Source organism: Punctularia strigosozonata, assembly GCF_000264995.1.
Source record: "Punctularia strigosozonata HHB-11173 SS5 unplaced genomic scaffold PUNSTscaffold_1, whole genome shotgun sequence".
Lineage (NCBI taxonomy): Eukaryota > Fungi > Basidiomycota > Agaricomycetes > Corticiales > Punctulariaceae > Punctularia > Punctularia strigosozonata.
This window is the reverse complement of record NW_006767433.1, coordinates 2,371,074-2,387,675: the sequence shown is the minus strand read 5'-3', so window position 1 is coordinate 2,387,675 and position 16,602 is coordinate 2,371,074. Positions and strand designations below refer to the sequence as shown.

Below are 16,602 nucleotides of genomic sequence, written 5' to 3'. Positions count from 1 at the left end.
GACGACCTGCACGAGCTCAGCGCAGCGCCCTCCATGTCCGCCCCCCGCCCCAAGGCACGGCCGCCGCTCATCCCCGAGCGCTACATCGACGTGCCCTCCCAGCGCCTCTACGTTCTCAGTCTGGGCTTGCTCTGCCAAGTCCGTGTTCGCCGCTTCCACCGCATGCATCGACGTTGAACGCTCCTCCCAGGCAATCAAGATATTCGACTTGGCTCAGTATATCCTTGGATATGACCAGACCGGCTACCTCCAGAAATGGCTCTGGGTCGACTTCGCCTACTGCGTCTCCTTGGCACAGCTACGCATACCAAGGTGCGTTCGCTGCATACATGCCGTTGCCGCTTTTTGCTCATGCGGTCATGATCATTAGACTAAACTATTCAAAATCGGTCGTCGTCCTCCAAATCTTGTCTCTGTGGCTTCTCGACGGCCTGATGTTTGGTGGCATCCGTGTCAATGGAGGCGCCGACACAGCAGACGAGCTTTCACGTAATTCCGGTAGGCATCGATGCATAGAAATGGATACTGAGACCAACGCCCGACAGATCGAACGCTCGCTTCGACCCCGTCTTCGTTCGGGCTTTCTGACGTCTTGTCCTCGATCCCTGGTCTGGGCATGCTCGTTTCTCCTGGGGAGGGCGACAAACACCTCCTCGGTCAACACACTGTCCGGATGTCACCCATAAGCACTGCACAGCTGCATCTCGAGGGCCAGACGTTTTGTTTAGCGACGCCTGGTGATTCGGTTTTGATCCCTGTCTTGTTCAACAACTCCGAACCGACCTCCGTGCGGTATTCTCTCTCACCGCTTGGCTCTAGTGTCCAGTCTGGGAAAACGAAAGGCACCTTTTCCAAGCCAAAAACCGACGTCACGGAGCTCTCAGCAAAGGAACTCAAGGCGATTGAGAGCGCACGCGCCGAAGCATTGCAGCTCACTCGTTCAGTAACACGAGAGGTTGACGACGACGAGTATGACGACGACGACGAAACTGAATCAACGGAGGGCGATTTAAGGTCTTCATACTCCTGGCTGCAAACGTCACAATCCATCTTCCACATCCGCGTGAACAAGCCGGGAACACTGCGTCTCGAGCGCGTCGCACACGCTTCGGGAGTGGATGCACGACTGGCGTATCCCTCCGAAGTGAAGATCGCGCCTTGCCCGTCAGCCGAGTTTGTCGAAGACAACACCCGCATTGACGACACCATTCGCTGTGCAGGAGAGGACCCGGATTTCGACATAAAAATCCGCATATACGGCGTGCCTCCTCTAAGCCTGGGCTGGTTTCGTGAGACGAATGGCCAGAGGGAGTCATTTGTGGTTCAGGGCATCGAGGGCACCCACGAGGAGTCGACTGAGTCCCTGGATATGGCACCTCAGACCATCGAAGTCCCCTTGACAGTGTCTGTGGTAACACTTGGCACGCACCTTTATAGCCTCGAATCCGTCACCGATGGTCTGGGGAACCATGTGACGCTCAGGCAGCCACCAGCGATCACCAACTCGCGATATACGAAACAGATGACCGTCCTCCGGCGACCGAGCGTCTCATTCAGGAAATGTGCGCCTGGAAAACCTGCATATCTGCTGATAGGCTCGGAGGCATCGCTCCCGATTACAGCTCACGATGTTGACGACGTCGATGCCCCCCTCAGCGTGAAGATCAGATTTGAACCTTCCGAGGGCGCAGGCAAGGTTGTAAAGCCCTGGACGAAGACCATTCTATCCCAGGATATGCCGAGAGATTTCCATCTTGCCGTCAAGGACGCGGGAACATACACGATCGAAGAGGTGCATGGTCGCTATTGTGAGGGCGATGTCCTGAATCCGGATGTCTGTCCGGTTGTCGAATTGCCAAAGCCAGTCGCAGAGATTGAATGGAGGCGGATACATGAATGGTGTGTGTTTGACTTGGCTGCAACATTTAACATGCTGATCCACCGGCCAGTTCTGGCGACACTGGTGTGGCCGCCTCCCTTGTTCTTCATGGCACTCCGCCTTTCCAAGTATACTATCGTGCACAGAGGGATCGTGAAACAGCACGCGAGCTCGTTAAGACATTCCAAAGCGCCAGGGGCGAACTAACCTTGCAACCGGAGCATAGTGGACATTATACCTACTCGTTCATTGCCCTCAGGTGCGTTCGTGGTCATCTACTCGAATGCTCTGATTCAAGTCTCATGGACCTGAAGTGATGCCAACTACAAGAGAGTGACCCTTAATGGCCCCAGCATCGACCAAACGGTGCATCCCCTTGCCTCCGTGGATTTCTCTCAACCGACCTCCGGCGGAAGGAAGAGGCAGATTAGTAGCTGTTCAGGTCATTTGGTCAATGTAGATGTGGAACTCAAGGTGATCTCGGTTTTGTTCCTGCAGTCAGTGTTGTGGATCCAAGGCTCATACATGACAGGGAACCGGACCATGGACAGTCGAATATCAGATTGTCAGTGCTACACGGACCGATACTATCACAGCTACCGGCATCCAAACATCAAAAGCTTCTCTCGAAGTTCCAATTCCCGCATCTGTGGATACGGAGGGAGGTTTTTTCAACATAGACTTGGGTAATAACGATACTATGACACCTCCACCAAACGCATGCTCACCTCCCCTTCAGTCAGCGTTGAAGACTCTTCCGGTTGCAAGCGTACTGTATCAGTACCAGGCATTACGGTCAACGTGCGCCGAGTCCAAGTACGATTAACCTTCTCTTGGCTGGCACTCGAGTGGCTGACAGGTTGTGCGTAGCCAACAGTCAAGTTCTACGGTAGAGACGACAAGCGGCATCTCACGGTCCTGGAGCGCGATCTCGCCCGTTTGCCCCTCAGACTCACGGGTGACGGGGTAAGTCATCCCGATCGCCAGGATGCCGGTGCATATACTGACACAACGACACTGTTTATCGTGGGAACAATAGCCTTGGCGTGTCGAATACCGGCTGCAGGGAGAACCGGAACGCATTCGAACAGCGACTGTCTCGGGGCCTAATGATTATCTGCAGGTCACTGAACCTGGCACTTATGAGCTTTTAAATGTGCGTCCTTGAGCTCAGAGTCATCATTCAATATGGTTGACAATTCGTTCAGGTCCGAGACTCGCAATGCCCTGGGACCGTACATGCAAATGACGCGACGTACGCTGTTGACTGGGTACCGCGACCTTTTGCGGCATTGGCCAAAGGGACTGAGGCGACGTACGAAGCGTATAACGGCTCATATATCTTGCCTCCCGTTTGCGAGCATACGCCTGATCACATTGATTTGGACCTGACTGGTGCGCTAGCTACCGCAGCTCTCGAATTCGAACTGATCAATCCGACAAAGGCCGACCACCGTTCGAGATTACATACAACATTGCCCGTCCAAGCGACATGGGAGGCAGCGTCCTTATTGGCCAACCCACGTTCAGCAGTATCCAACCGAGCACGCGATTTCAATTACTAACATCGGACGCTGGCCGCATTTACTACGAGGTGAAACAAATCGGAGATGCCGCATATCCTCTAGAGAAGCACAAAGACACGACTATACCCCGAGCATCCAGACTGCTCTTTGAGCAGGAAGTTCTCCGTCGACCCTCGGCTCGTTTCGAGACCACGAATCGGATGTCTCACTGCTTGGGCGATGCTTTGGTTCCTTCGGATGCGGCCAGCGAAGGCGTCATTGTCCTGGAAGGAACTCCTCCTTTCATAATGAACCTCTCCGTGCATAATTTGGCGGCAAGCGAGATTTCAAAACATACCATCAAGATTCGCAGCAAGATTTGGAAGGTTGAAATTCCCGATTACCACTTCAACACCATCGGACCCCATAGGATCACCATTGACAGCGTTCAGGATGCGTCTCATTGCGAGCAGGTGGTGCTGGACCCTTCATCTCAGTCAGCCATGGTCGATATCGTTGAATCAGCCGCCATTGTGCCATTCGACCGCAAAGAGCACTATTGTGTCGGTGAGGTGTCCCAGTTCCAATTGGAGGGCATCCCGCCGTGGACTATCGGGTATGCCACCTTCTCTATCAGATTACAACGTGGTTGACGTAGACACTAGTTATCGAATCAATGGCAAATCGCACAGCCAAAATGCGATTGTGTCGCCTTTCTCACTGGTACAACAACAGCCGGGGGAGTTTGTGGTAACATCCATCGCACATCAGCAGCAGATGTGCAAAACCTCTGTGGCCGATCTACGCTACACCGTACATCCCTTGCCATCCGCTCAGGTTGGACATGGCAAGCGAATCTTGCAAGATATTCACGAAGGTATTGACGGATAATGTTCTTGTGACATCTCGCTCACCGTTGGACTGTTCCAGGCGATCAAGCGGAGATCGTCTTTACACTACTGGGCGAACCGCCGTTTACCTTCACGTACCAACGGGCGGAAACCGTCAACGTGAAGAAGGCTGGGCGGCCCGGCAAGGTACTCGAAACACACACAGTATCTGGCGTCAATACACACGAGTACTCGATCTTCTCCGCTTCCGAAGGTCGGTCCATAACTGCGTTGCTTTCGTTTTCGTGGATCACTGACCGCTCCGTCTCAAGGAACGTGGACCGTTACCTTCATAGCGGATCGCTACTGCCGTTATCCATTTCAGGATTCAGTGATCAGAGCTTGACGTATCATCATCATCTTTCTGTCTATTTACCAGAGCATTCAGTGTAGCTTTAATTGTCACATAATCTTGCATTACACGTGGATTACACGTGGACCGAACATCGTAGTCAAATTGTCATAGACGATGATCAAGCGTTGGTTGCCGCCTCCTTGTCCTGAAGCACCTTCTTGATCGATGGCACTTCCAGTAGCCTCTGGTGCCAGCTGTATGGCGAGAAAGCAAACAGTCAGTTGCCAGGATGTTAAATAGAGACAAGAGGCACCCACGCATGCACACTGGGAAAATCTCTAGCGAAGTCGAAGTTAAGGCTCTCGTTCGAGCTTACTATCGCTAAGGATAAATCAAGGTTAGTCGTTCGCGAGCGCCAGACGCCTTCTGCAATGATTCTCACCGATGCCATAGATGTTCCAGCTGTTGTATGGAGGTTGAGTACTTCCAGGGCCTACGGTCAGGTAGACACTCACACAATAAATGAGATGTCGGCGATAGTCATCTTCCCTCCGACCAACCATTCCTGCTTAGAGAGCACGCTCTCGAGTACGCTGAGGACTCTGATTATCTCCTTCTGGTATCGCTCGACAGCACTTTGGATCTTCTCCGGGTGATATTTCGAGAACCAGATAGCTTGGCCGTAGTAGGGGCTGCAAGAATTGAGCATGTCACAAACACGTCACAAACACGGTCGACCTCGTAGCCCTCACCCTTGGCCGGATGCCTGGAAGTAAAGCCATTGATTCTGTATATGTTTGTCAAGACCGGTGACTGAGATCTTGTTATCCGTGTCGTAGGTATCCACGAGGTATTGCAAAATCGCGTTCGATTCCCTTTCATGCATTTGATTAACCATGCAACGTGCAGACAAGGAAGCCATCCTCACCAAAGAACGAAATCGCCATTCTTGTGATCGATCAGGGTGGGGATTCGGCTGCATTTGCCGTTGAGTATCTCCTTGATCCAGCATTTTAGACAGCGCGTAAATACCCATTCGGATTCAACTTCGTGTGCTGCGGCGCCTTCTGCTCACCCTTCCCGAAGTCCAAGTACACGGGCTCATACGTGAAGCCAAGGAGCTCGATGACAAAGGCAACCTTCCTGCAGTGAAAGCGGGAGATTAGCACACCCGATCGCCCTCACTGGTAACCATAACCCACCATCCGTTGGGTCCACCGAGGTGAGTGTACAGGGTGAAGTCCTTTCCTGCCATTCTGAGATATGGGCTGCCGAGGAAATCCGAAATGCGAGCTTTGAGTCCATGCCGCAACACGGCCCTCTTAAATATATGTGGCCGGTGATTGTATGATAAGAAGACACCCTCGTGGGAAGCCTTAGTAAAGCGACGACTCAGGGAGCTCTGCATGGGGCGACGGAGTTCCGGGTCGATACGTGGCTCCAATAGCTGAAGCTAACTGACTGCAGGCTTCAGTAAGTACGAGGACCATGCGATGCAAAGTACGTACGTGAACAACTAGGATCGCTGACTGATCAATAGTCCAGCAGGGTTGATTCAGCCGGTTGCACCATGCAGATTTGATTCGAAATGCAGGCGTATCTCTGTAAACGTTCATCCACTGAGTGTCATCCGAATTGTAAGAAGCATCCTGCAAGCACGTCACGCTTTGCGATCCGTTCAGCGACTCTCTCAGAGTTACTATCTTCTCCATTGTATTGAGCTCAACACCTTCCCATGTCCGCTATATAAAAACGTGCATTGGTCACTGTAAACGATGAACCATGTTGACGGTAGCCCTTCTCAATCACACGGGTCTCTCTGGTGCCCGTCCATCTCGCCAGTAATAGTTCACTAAACTTCACATTTACCCGCTTGCTACAGCGGGCGATGGGCGGCCGTAGTTGAATCTCGCCGAACGTCATTTGTTGGCGTTGTGGTAGAGCTAGCAACCGAAGATATGCCCATGCTCCTCCGGTGCCCCGTTCATGCAGGAAATCAACGCATGAACCGAAGGCAGCTTCATTCACCACCGGGTTCTGAAGAACCTTCGGGGTACGGGTTCGCACGTGGAACGCTCTAGCGATGTGGATGAGGCATCGACGGTGGCTTGGGTGATAGCGGCGCACATAGAGTCAAGCTTGCCCGATGGCGCCTCCCATTGAGATGAGCATCGGACCAGATCACACCGAAGTGAAAGGTGTGCAGTTCCGGGCAGTATCCACGGTTTGTTCAATCATATCCACTCAAGATCTCACATGTTACATCTTGTTGGAGTCTGGGATACACGCTCAGCTTCCACGATACGTCGTATAAGAGTACGGACTGATCAACAGCGGGATATGATAATGCTCGTCGGTTTGTCCCACATTGAAGGTGATCTAGAAGGGTACGGCATGTCAGTCACAAAGACACTTGTTGAGACCAAACGTACCTCGACCCATGGATAAAAACAGCGCCGACCATCTCGCTCGAAGTACTCCCGCGTATGGAAGACAACCTTGTACAGCGTATCGGGCTTGAGGGAAAACTTGTTGTTTCCATCGGCAGTGTTGATACCGGTTGATGCGGGGAGGAGATTCATACAGCGGCCGTCCGTGTCGGTGGTTCTGCCAAGAAAGCGGATGTTGACCGATTGCACCAAAGCAACGAAGGGGCGCTTACCCCTCCGCCAACGGCTCGAAAAGCGACATGCCATCTTGCACCCGATGATGTTCTTGCACACGAACCTGGACGCCGGACGCCGGCTTCCCTGTAGACGCGTCGAGAACTGGATCACGGTGAACGACCTGTGCCCGCCGATGTACACATGCTGCAGACCGTGGCAAGTTATCGCGGACTTGTGCGACATCGCAATTCGAGGGTGTTCTGATACGATCTTCACGCAAGTTAAACGGCAACACTTGGGCGGCAGAATAAGCGACTGCTGGGCACCTCTGCGTTGTATTTCTCACAGTGTCGATCCGGGGCAGTTGTCGCCGACCGCTGGGACGGATAGACGAGCACTAGTCAAGCACACCGCCAGGTTGGACCGTTCATCGCTTTCATCGCCCGCCTCCTAGCGTCACACCGCCCTGGTCGTCATTCTACGCGGGGACGTCACGTGTGGTCCGCGTTATATGCACGTTCGCCGCGATGCAGGGACCGCATCCTGCTTTCGGCCCTCGCTCTCTGCGCTCGCTCTCCATATCCTCCCATTTTCTCGCTATTATAAACTTCACGTTCACGACACGATAGTAATGTCTTACGATCAACTTTTGAAACGTTACGAGGCCGCCGGCCAAGGTCACCTACTCGACTTTTGGCCCAAGCTCTCCCAGACGGAACAGGCCGCGCTCGCAGCCCAACTGGAGGCGCTTGACATAGACAGGGTGAACCGCATCTACAAGCGCGCCGTCGATGCGGAGAAGGAGCTTGCGGACCCTGCACACGCTGCGGAAACCATCGAACCACTACCAGAAGATGCGTTCGAGACCGCTGTCGGACAGCTCGAGAAGGAGAAGTCGTGGAGAGAAATCGGCTTGAAGGCAATCGCAAACGGACAGGTGGCCGTGCTTCTTATGGCCGGCGGGCAAGGAACGCGTCTGGGCAGCAGCGCTCCGAAGGGTTGCTACGATATAGGGTTGCCGTCCCACAAGTCGCTCTTCCAGTACCAGGCGGAGCGTATTGCTCGTTTGCAGGTCGTCGCCCAGGAAGAATGTGGCAAAGAGAAGGGGTCGGTCATCATCCCTTGGTATATCATGACCAGTGGTCCAACGCGAAAGGAAACCGAGGGATTTTTCACAAAGCATTCATACTTCGGCTTGGATCCCAAGCATGTTATCTTCTTTGAGCAAGGTGGGACCATCACCCTCCTAGCTTATGGGCAGTATTGACGCCTCTGTTCCAGGTACCCTACCGTGTCTAACCATGGAGGGCAAGGTGTTGCTCGAAACCCCTTCTCGTGTGGCTGTAGCCCCAGATGGCAACGGCGGACTGTACGCTGCAACGACTGCTCCTATCTCGCCTTCAAACTCCTCAACCGTGTTGTCGGACCTCAAAGAGCGCAAGATCCAATACATCCACGCGTACTGTGTCGACAACTGTTTGGTTCGCGTCGCGGATCCGGTGTTCCTTGGCTATTGCATCGGCAAGCAGGCCGACTGCGCCGCGAAGGTTGTTCCAAAGGCCTATGCTACAGAGTCTGTCGGTGTTGTCGCCCGTCGCGGACAGAAGTTCAGCGTCGTGGAGTACTCGGAGATCACCAAGGAGCAAGCCGAGCGTCGCGATGCGGCAGGCGAACTCGCTTTCAGGGCGGCGAACATCGCCAACCACTTCTACACCACCAGCTTCTTGGATTCGGTTGAGACGTTTGAGGACCAGCTGGCATTCCACATCGCGCGCAAGAAGATTCCTTACGTCGACTTGCAAACCGGAGAGGTCGTCAAACCAACGAAGCCGAATGGCATGAAACTCGAAATGTTCGTTTTCGACGTGTTTCCATTCACAAAGCATTTCGCGGTCCTCGAGGTGGCACGGAACGAGGAGTTCAGTCCGCTGAAGAATGCCCCAGGGACAGGCGCAGACGATCCGGACACCAGTCGAAGGGACCTACTTGCTCAGCACAGACGATTCCTAGAGGCTGCGGGTGCTCATGTGGAGAATGGTGTAGAAATTGAATTATCACCGTTGGTGACATACGCTGGAGAGGGTCTTCAGACGGTTGAGGGCAAAACGTTCACTCGTTCTGGATGTGTGTCGGAAGTGCACGAGCTGGACACTCTAGTGTAGACACGGATTAACGGACCGGATTAATACCTTCTCTCTTGTCTTATAGGATGTGACATGGACGGTCGAGCTCTTGGTCGAAAACATGGCTGCTTAGCCAACAGGGTTGTGTCAGGTACAGGGGTCATCCTACAGGACCGTCACCTATCTTCGGCCGTTTTTCCAGCTCTTCCCGCAACGTCGCGAACAGCCGTTGCATTCGGTCCTGATTGGGCTGCCGCGAAGTTCAGTACATTATAAACGGGCCAGATATGGAACGCACCTCTTGACAACATGCCATGAGCTTTTCAATCAGCATATTCTGGCCAGCAGACACATCGTCGAGTTCCCTCTGCAGCTTCACGCTCTATACATGATTCGTAAACATGAGCCCGCTTTGAATTCATAAAAACTCACTTCGTGCTCGAATTTGTCCGCTCTCGTCTTCTCTTGTTCAGCGAGTTGCTTTTGTTCTGCTGCTCGTGCGCGAGAGAGCAACACCTCGAGCTCCTTCGAGCGTACAACACATTCGAAGTGTCGTTCGCGTAGCTCATACTGCTTCAGCACGTCTTTGAGCCGTTCCCGTACACTATACCCAGCGCAAGCGATGATTAAGAAAAACTACCATCGATAACAGTAAGCACCTACACACTGTCGAATATCTCTTCCATGGCTCGCTTCGCTCTGGATGCGCAATCAGAATATTGTCTGCGTTCCTGACGTGGGCTTACTCTCGTGGATTGTCTGTCCAGTTCTTCTTCAGCTTCTGCCGTCGGATTTCAATACTGTCATCCTGTCGCGCATGGACTTTAATATCACATAAGCAAGTGCGCCATGTTCAGACCCACGAAAACGTCCAAATCCGGGCCTTCGGTGAGGTCCATCATCTCCACGGCATATATCTCGTCGCCATCGTCGATACCGGCCTCCTCGGGAGTCATGTCCGACTCTAATGTTCGTCCACCATGAGTGAACATGAATTGCATGGTGGAACTTGTGGAGGAGTTCAGCGTGTGCAAACTGGCAGCATCAGATTTGACGACTCCATTAGGTTGCACGGGTGTGGCCGCGGAGTTTTTGTCGCCTTGCTTCGCCGTCAGCATTGCGTTTAGGCCCTCCATACGTTCGGTCCAAGCGTTGAATAAGCGGGAAAGCTTCGTTTTGCGAGAGATCTTGAAGAACAGCTCAGCGCGGTACTTGCACAGGACCTTGACCACGATGTCGGGTTGTTCTCTGTATTTGATGTCCTGAAGCTTGGCTTTCTCTGCACGCTTGGCAACATCGTTCTTCATTTGTTGGATCTGTGGAAGGACTCTTCAGTGTGCGTATAGAATCAACACCCAGGTCGGCTGACTTCGTCCTGAGCCTCCTCCACCGACTGTGCCAGTCGTTTACTATCCTCCTACAGAATCGTTATCAATGCTGCAATAACGAATATATTCATGCCCCACTCTTAACCGCTTGTTATCCTGGAAGGGGGCGTTAACAAGTTCTCGACCACTATAATATCCTAGCGCACCTTCTGCAACTCGCGAGCAAGGTTCTCCATCTTCGTTTTGGTCTGATTCGCCTTGGTCAGCTGCCCTTTGGCTATCCAGCGTGCAGACATTCAAGACTTGCTAGTCATGAAGCGGGCAGCGACTCACCAGCATCTTTGTCTTTGACCAGTTTCTGCTTCTCCTTGGCGAAGTCGCGTTCCATACGCTTCAACTCTTGGAACTAGTCCATGTAGTATAAATCTGCATGTATAGCATTGTACTAACATGGGACGTACAAGCTGGACATACTTCTCTTGAATGGCACTATCATCCAAGCCTTTCACTGACTTCTGCGCTTCCTCCACTGGGGATCCAGGGTTCAGCGAGGCCGCCAATCAACAGTCTATTCCACTCCTCACCAAATTTCTTCTCCTCTTCCACGCCTTGAACAGCATCCTCTTCTAATACCGCGATTCTGTTCTTCAGGCTTTCATACATTTGTGCGGGGTCAACGGGTGGAGGTTCGGCTTTCTTCTTGTTCGTCTTCGTGGGAGGCGGATGGGTTCCATTGGTAACTGGCGGCGTGCCGTGCTTTCCCGGGGTGAGCTGCGTATTGCTTGGTGGGACAGGAGGCGCTACAGCAGGGGCCGGAGGTGCAGGACCGGAAGGCGGTGGCTTTGGTGTAACGCGGGCTGCAGTCGTAGACGGACCGTTCATAGCTGGGCCCTCGGAGTAACGAGAACTGGACGCAGCGGCGCGCTTTCTGAATGGGATACAGCAGAATATCTTGAGGCACAACGGCGAGTGAAGTAGCAGGAGCGTCGCGCGAGCCACGGTCGGTAATAGAACAACACCTCGGCAAATCCCTCTATATCTCGTCACGCTTGTGGCCTTTCATTGTTCAACCACGGCGTCGCTAGTCCAGTCCATTGACATACGACTACTGTACAGGCTGGCAAAACCCTTGGAATGCATATCAGATCCCTCCGGAGACTCAGCGTGTCTTCGTCCATCTCGTTTGTCTCGTCGTGCTTAGATATACAACGGAGTCCACTCCTGGGGCCATCCAAGCCTTCTGTTGACTTGGCTGTACGTTCGTCACCTTCCACAGGAACGGTGGATGTCAGGCATCTGCACCAGAGAGCATGCAGGATACACACAAGAAATGTTTGACCTTCTTTCAGGCACCCAATGCTCTCGCCGTCTTCGCTACGTTCCAATGCCATCGCGCCCCAGACCGTCATTTGTGCCTTGCGGAGTGGGTTATTTCGCTCGCTTCGCGCGTCGGTAACCTCGATCACCCGGAAATCTTTTACGTTGCGCGGAGGACAGAGATCCTGTTGAACGATAAGGTTGTGCGTACAGCGCCTGTCGCGACGTTCACCTTTAGCTCCTGTTCGATGTCTTCGCGAGACCGATTGCGTTCTTTGATGCTTTGTTCTCTGATGAAACGAGCAAGCCAACCAGCCCCACGGGCACCTAGATTGTTGATCAACGACGCGGGATCTGCAGCAGCTTCTAGTTTTTCCCAAAGGGCCTCCAAATAATCGAGTTGCGAGTCTGGATGGATGAGCGAAACGCCTCGTGCTGTGCTCGACATGTTCGCTCACCGTAATCATCTTGACGGAAGGTGTCGCCTGCCTTTCTCTCGAGGCGTTCGACCCACCCGGAGAGCCTGGAGAACCGCTTTTCTATACCCTCCAGAAGCTTTAACTCCTGATCCGATCGCCGCATCTGCACGACACCGAACTCGAGGATTGCTTTTACGTATGATCAAATGGACAGCGTTACCTCCCATCGTTGCTGAACTTCGAGTTCATCTTTTTCACATCGCGGACCTTCTCTCAATTGTTGACCGTCTTCCGTCTCTATGATTTCTAAGAAACCGAGCGGAAAGACCTGCAAGAATTGTATGGACAGTATCAATCACGTAAAGAGATGCACTCACCTTCGTTACAGCGACGTGCAGCACGGGTATGGGACCGCCATCTGCAGTTAATTTGTGTAGTCCGACGATGCATCGGTCTTGTTTGAACCCGAGTTTAGCGTGCCAAGGCGCCATTCGGGAAGAGTTGCCGAAAAGCTCCAGATGAGTTGAGTTATATGCTTCCAAAACCTCGCAAGGCTCCCGCTTTGTAGACCGTAGCTGAATTTCTGGTTAGCGATCTGCACCGAGCAAAACGATTACGATCTCACTTTTGCACCCACAACATCGAGTTTCCTTCCAACTCTGATCTTGCCTTTGCGAATGGCCCGCGCTAGGGTATCGTCGACTTGTGCACGGAGTCTGTACCAGCCGTCCGTGACCTCCAACTCTGGACGCGGAGGAATGAGTATGCCATCCTCCCTGAGACCTCTGTCTTCCCATGAAATGTTGGATACGCATAGGATCATCGGTGCAGCTGACGGAGAGTCTCGGGTAGTAATGAGACGTAACGGAGGGCGTGAACCTCCATTCAACTCGCGTTCGTACCTTTCAACTGGATATCAGTCTAGATATCGTTAACTGAACCAATTACTCACCTGTACAGTAGCTGACGCATCACCTCTCTCGGACACCACCTTCTTGTACCCGATTCTCTTTCTTTATCGGGATCCAAACACACCATTCCAGCGAGCTTCCACAGTATCAAGCTCCAATGGTTGTCTACCCATGGCTTAGTGGCCAGGGAACATCCCATATGCACGAGTTCTTCGAAGGCATCCGCAGTACCATATGTCGATTGCGTCTGAGGTGATACGTTCGACTGGAACGTACGAGGAGAGGCAGAAGTATGGAAAGAGTAATGCAATGCCGTAGATGGAGTTATCTTGCTTAATTCTTCCAGGTTTCTGTGACAACATGAGTGAATGCTCAGATTAAACACCGCCCGGAATGGCGTACATCCCCATGCCGTTCAACTGCTTGGAGGTGTAGGACTGTGGTTGCAAACCAGAAGATTCAAGAGGCCGCCTCGCTCTACCGTTGCCTGACATAGACAGGTAAAACATAATACTTTGAGGGTATGACCAGCCACTTACACAAATTGAAGTATCGCGATTCCACTTGCGCCCCCCTCCTGCAGTCTCTCGTGGATGTACTCGCCGTGAGTTTAATATGCGGCGAGGCTCCGGTTGAGCGATCGCGGAGCTGTTCACGTTCTTTCTCCAGTTGTATTCGAGCCGGCTCTCCTGGTCGCATCCCTGGCTTGAAAGGCGTTGCAAACTGTGCCTTCGGGGGTCCACGACGTGGTGTCAAACCCAGTGATTTCAAAGGAGTACCCGTAACGATGGTCGAAGTAGCATATGGCACACGCTTTCGGACGGCCGTGGCGGTGGTAGACAGAGCGTCCGGCTGCGTATGGAGTCCCCGATTGGGGTTAAGAGGGGACCCCGATGGTAGTGGCGAATTGGTGCGTATTAACAGAGGCGATTTGAACGGCTTCGTCTTCATCTCAAGTCTCGGCTGACGAAGCGTCATGTGAGGAGAAGCGGGTTCATCTCCTAGCATCGTATTCGCTCCTGAGAAGAGAGGTTGGAGGTGATTAACCGGGCATGGCGTGTCGGAAACGAGACAGGTCGCCCGCAATGAGCCTTCAGCGGAGCGAATGGTCGGTCGAGGAGGTGTTTGCATGGCATCGAGTAGCACATCATCAGCTAGCGCCTCCGAAGGATCTAGAGCATCTGCATCAACGGAATCGAGATCTTCACTCCATGACTGCATGAGTCTCGCCGCCCGTTGCATGGCTTCCTTGGATGGCATAAGTAAACCAGAGCGTGCTGTGGCGAAGAGCCCGAGAGATTGGTGGGAAGCATTGCTGGCTGAGGCAACTGAATCAGTTCCAGCCCTCGTGAAGCCAGCCTGAGGTGATACAACACTATGGTGAAGAGTCATGTATGGAGATGATAATGACGCGGCCTTCGAAAACCCAGCATGAGCACTCGCAACTGATGCACCATTTTTCGAGGCACTCGTTGCCTGACTAGCAGCGTTGTACGTTGAGTCAGTGTCAGTGGCTGCGTCGATGATCCCATGTAAGCCGTCCGTTTCTCCTTCAGCAAGAAGGGCTGACGCCTTCGAGAAGCTTACGCCTCGAGGTCCGCCAGTAAAAATGGTAGCATCGGGCCACGAGTTGGAACCTCTTTCATGCATCGCATCAGCAGAGAACGATGGCGCATCCAGTTCGGACTGAGTATGTGATGATAGCATAGAAGCTTTCGTGAACAGCGCCGGAGCGAAGGTCTGCGGGCTAATGTGGGGAGTGTCCTGGGAGTTCGAGTTATGGCTATTGGTTTCTCCTGATATCCAGGATAAGGAAGAGATTAAGCTATGAAGCCACAAAGCAGGGGGGTTTGAGGGGGAGGTAGGACTGCACGTACCGAAGTATGCGCTGGCGATATGTGGGCCAGTGCCCTTAGGCCCTGAATCCAGCCCTTGAGAGTATATGATCTCTAACTTCTCGGCTGTCTGACACATCTGGTCATCAAATCCCTCGAGTTGTCCGTCATAAGTCGGTGATGACAACCGCTGACGCTTGCGAGCCGGAGAGCTAGAAGGAGACCCTAAACCACAAATCCACTGCGCTAAGCCTCGTTGCACAAGTAACTGGCAGAAAAGTTGGCTTACGCAAGAATGACATCGTATCGGGTGCGCCGTGCAGGTACAAATTGCCCAAGTCTCTTGGATGCTGATAGGTTAGCGTGAAAAGATGGATGGGAAACCGCTTGCCACCCAAGGCGCGAGGCCTGCGACGCGTCGTTGCAGTAATCAACGAGCACGCGTCACGATCACATGACACGCGTTATATATGTAAGGTAGGGCTCATTCATATATAGCCACTATCACGCGCTCAGACCTGTCACGCTATGGAGACTTTTGGCGGGGGAACGGAGATGGAGCGCAGGCTCCTAATACCATCCGCTCGTACCGTGTCTCGCTCCTCAATCCTATGGGCGTGGGCGAGGCTGCATCCTAGAGGATGGGAGTTATTATCCATATTAAGATATGTATTATGTCAGATCCAAATCGGGAATAGGGACCTTCCTTTTATATCGGCGTAAGTGAGGAGCGGACACGGTAGAGCGGCTGGCCAAACTCGACATTTCAAATTATGGCAAGAGCTCGGCAGACCTCGTTACCACCCAATATAGGGTCTCGGCTAACATTGATCTTCTCGCTCTTTTCGTAGTTTTAGTTTTGTGATGAATATAACTGTTGGGGCATGATACATCTTTCAGGGTAGCAGATCACTCTAGAAAGTGTTCCCCGGGCTTTGACTGCCGAGTGTATTCACATTAGTTTTCCTCGACGCGTCCCCACCGGAGCTCGCGCGAGAGGTCGAGCACGGGCGCAAAGATGTGGGTGATCCCGAGCCCCTCCGCCTCGTCCGAGATGCTCGCGGCCGCTTTTTGTAGGAGATCGGTGTTCCAGGAGGCGGCGAGACCGAGGGGCGAGGGCCAAGTCGTGCCGTTGTCGGTAAAGCCGTGCAGGCCCTCCGAGTCGACGAGGGCGGGGATGCCGAGCGTGATGTTGTGCATGAGGTAGTCTTGCGCGGTCTGGATGGCGAAGACGAGCTGTGGAAGAGGGGATTGAGACCGGGTTGCGATACAGCCCCCCGGAAGGGAGAGAAGGAGAGAATGCGGACCTTGTTCCATGGGGTGAGGTAGCCGGCCCAGATGATGCCCGCTTTGGTGGCGAGCGAGTCGAAGAGGCCGGTCGCGTTGAAGACGAGGGTGTCGTCGAGCGGGTCGGTCATGTTCATCCAGCCGTCGATGTCTCCCTGAATCCTGAAGACGCATCACATTCGGTATATTGCTTGTCAGAGTTACGCG

General features: G+C 53.1%; 6 protein-coding genes across 6 annotated transcripts; 2 read left to right on the top strand and 4 right to left on the bottom strand.

The window, feature by feature from the left end:
* Positions 1 to 33: 33 nt before the first annotated feature.
* On the top strand, positions 34 to 5,852 carry PUNSTDRAFT_140355 (uncharacterized protein; the record flags this gene model as incomplete). Its single annotated transcript, XM_007378785.1, has 22 exons — positions 34 to 138; positions 191 to 312; positions 371 to 489; positions 546 to 1,899; positions 1,950 to 2,138; positions 2,194 to 2,353; positions 2,412 to 2,565; positions 2,619 to 2,695; positions 2,750 to 2,845; positions 2,919 to 3,035; positions 3,088 to 3,274; positions 3,325 to 4,000; positions 4,050 to 4,261; positions 4,315 to 4,488; positions 4,547 to 4,823; positions 4,887 to 4,950; positions 5,012 to 5,031; positions 5,085 to 5,261; positions 5,322 to 5,444; positions 5,498 to 5,545; positions 5,602 to 5,712; positions 5,772 to 5,852. 15 exons carry the CDS (start codon positions 34 to 36, stop codon positions 4,618 to 4,620), a joined length of 3,816 nt encoding a protein of 1,271 aa, XP_007378847.1. The 3' UTR covers positions 4,621 to 4,823; positions 4,887 to 4,950; positions 5,012 to 5,031; positions 5,085 to 5,261; positions 5,322 to 5,444; positions 5,498 to 5,545; positions 5,602 to 5,712; positions 5,772 to 5,852.
* Positions 5,853 to 6,858: 1,006 nt separating this feature from the next.
* PUNSTDRAFT_110087 (transthyretin) lies at positions 6,859 to 7,418 on the bottom strand (the record flags this gene model as incomplete). The annotated part of the gene is made up of 4 exons (XM_007378784.1): positions 6,859 to 6,948; positions 7,002 to 7,176; positions 7,232 to 7,337; positions 7,388 to 7,418. 4 exons carry the CDS (start codon positions 7,416 to 7,418, stop codon positions 6,859 to 6,861), a joined length of 402 nt encoding a protein of 133 aa, XP_007378846.1.
* A 388-nt stretch (positions 7,419 to 7,806) lies between these two features.
* Positions 7,807 to 9,337, top strand: PUNSTDRAFT_110086 (UDP-N-acetylglucosamine diphosphorylase; the record flags this gene model as incomplete). Its single annotated transcript, XM_007378783.1, has 2 exons — positions 7,807 to 8,404; positions 8,457 to 9,337. The coding sequence occupies 2 exons, from the start codon at positions 7,807 to 7,809 to the stop codon at positions 9,335 to 9,337; spliced, it is 1,479 nt and encodes a 492-aa protein (XP_007378845.1).
* A 121-nt stretch (positions 9,338 to 9,458) lies between these two features.
* Positions 9,459 to 11,508, bottom strand: PUNSTDRAFT_129592 (uncharacterized protein; the record flags this gene model as incomplete). Its single annotated transcript, XM_007378782.1, has 12 exons — positions 9,459 to 9,548; positions 9,597 to 9,680; positions 9,731 to 9,902; positions 9,962 to 9,997; positions 10,045 to 10,106; positions 10,162 to 10,614; positions 10,668 to 10,715; positions 10,765 to 10,782; positions 10,833 to 10,903; positions 10,960 to 11,032; positions 11,088 to 11,155; positions 11,211 to 11,508. The coding sequence occupies 12 exons, from the start codon at positions 11,506 to 11,508 to the stop codon at positions 9,459 to 9,461; spliced, it is 1,473 nt and encodes a 490-aa protein (XP_007378844.1).
* Positions 11,509 to 11,785: 277 nt separating this feature from the next.
* Positions 11,786 to 13,472, bottom strand: PUNSTDRAFT_117563 (uncharacterized protein; the record flags this gene model as incomplete). Its single annotated transcript, XM_007378781.1, has 8 exons — positions 11,786 to 11,893; positions 11,952 to 12,128; positions 12,176 to 12,351; positions 12,402 to 12,525; positions 12,583 to 12,690; positions 12,740 to 12,937; positions 12,988 to 13,264; positions 13,315 to 13,472. 8 exons carry the CDS (start codon positions 13,470 to 13,472, stop codon positions 11,786 to 11,788), a joined length of 1,326 nt encoding a protein of 441 aa, XP_007378843.1.
* Positions 13,473 to 16,065: 2,593 nt separating this feature from the next.
* PUNSTDRAFT_129590 (glycoside hydrolase) lies at positions 16,066 to 16,526 on the bottom strand (the record flags this gene model as incomplete). Its single annotated transcript, XM_007378780.1, has 2 exons — positions 16,066 to 16,344; positions 16,416 to 16,526. 2 exons carry the CDS (start codon positions 16,524 to 16,526, stop codon positions 16,066 to 16,068), a joined length of 390 nt encoding a protein of 129 aa, XP_007378842.1.
* Between the last annotated feature and the right edge of the window lie 76 nt (positions 16,527 to 16,602).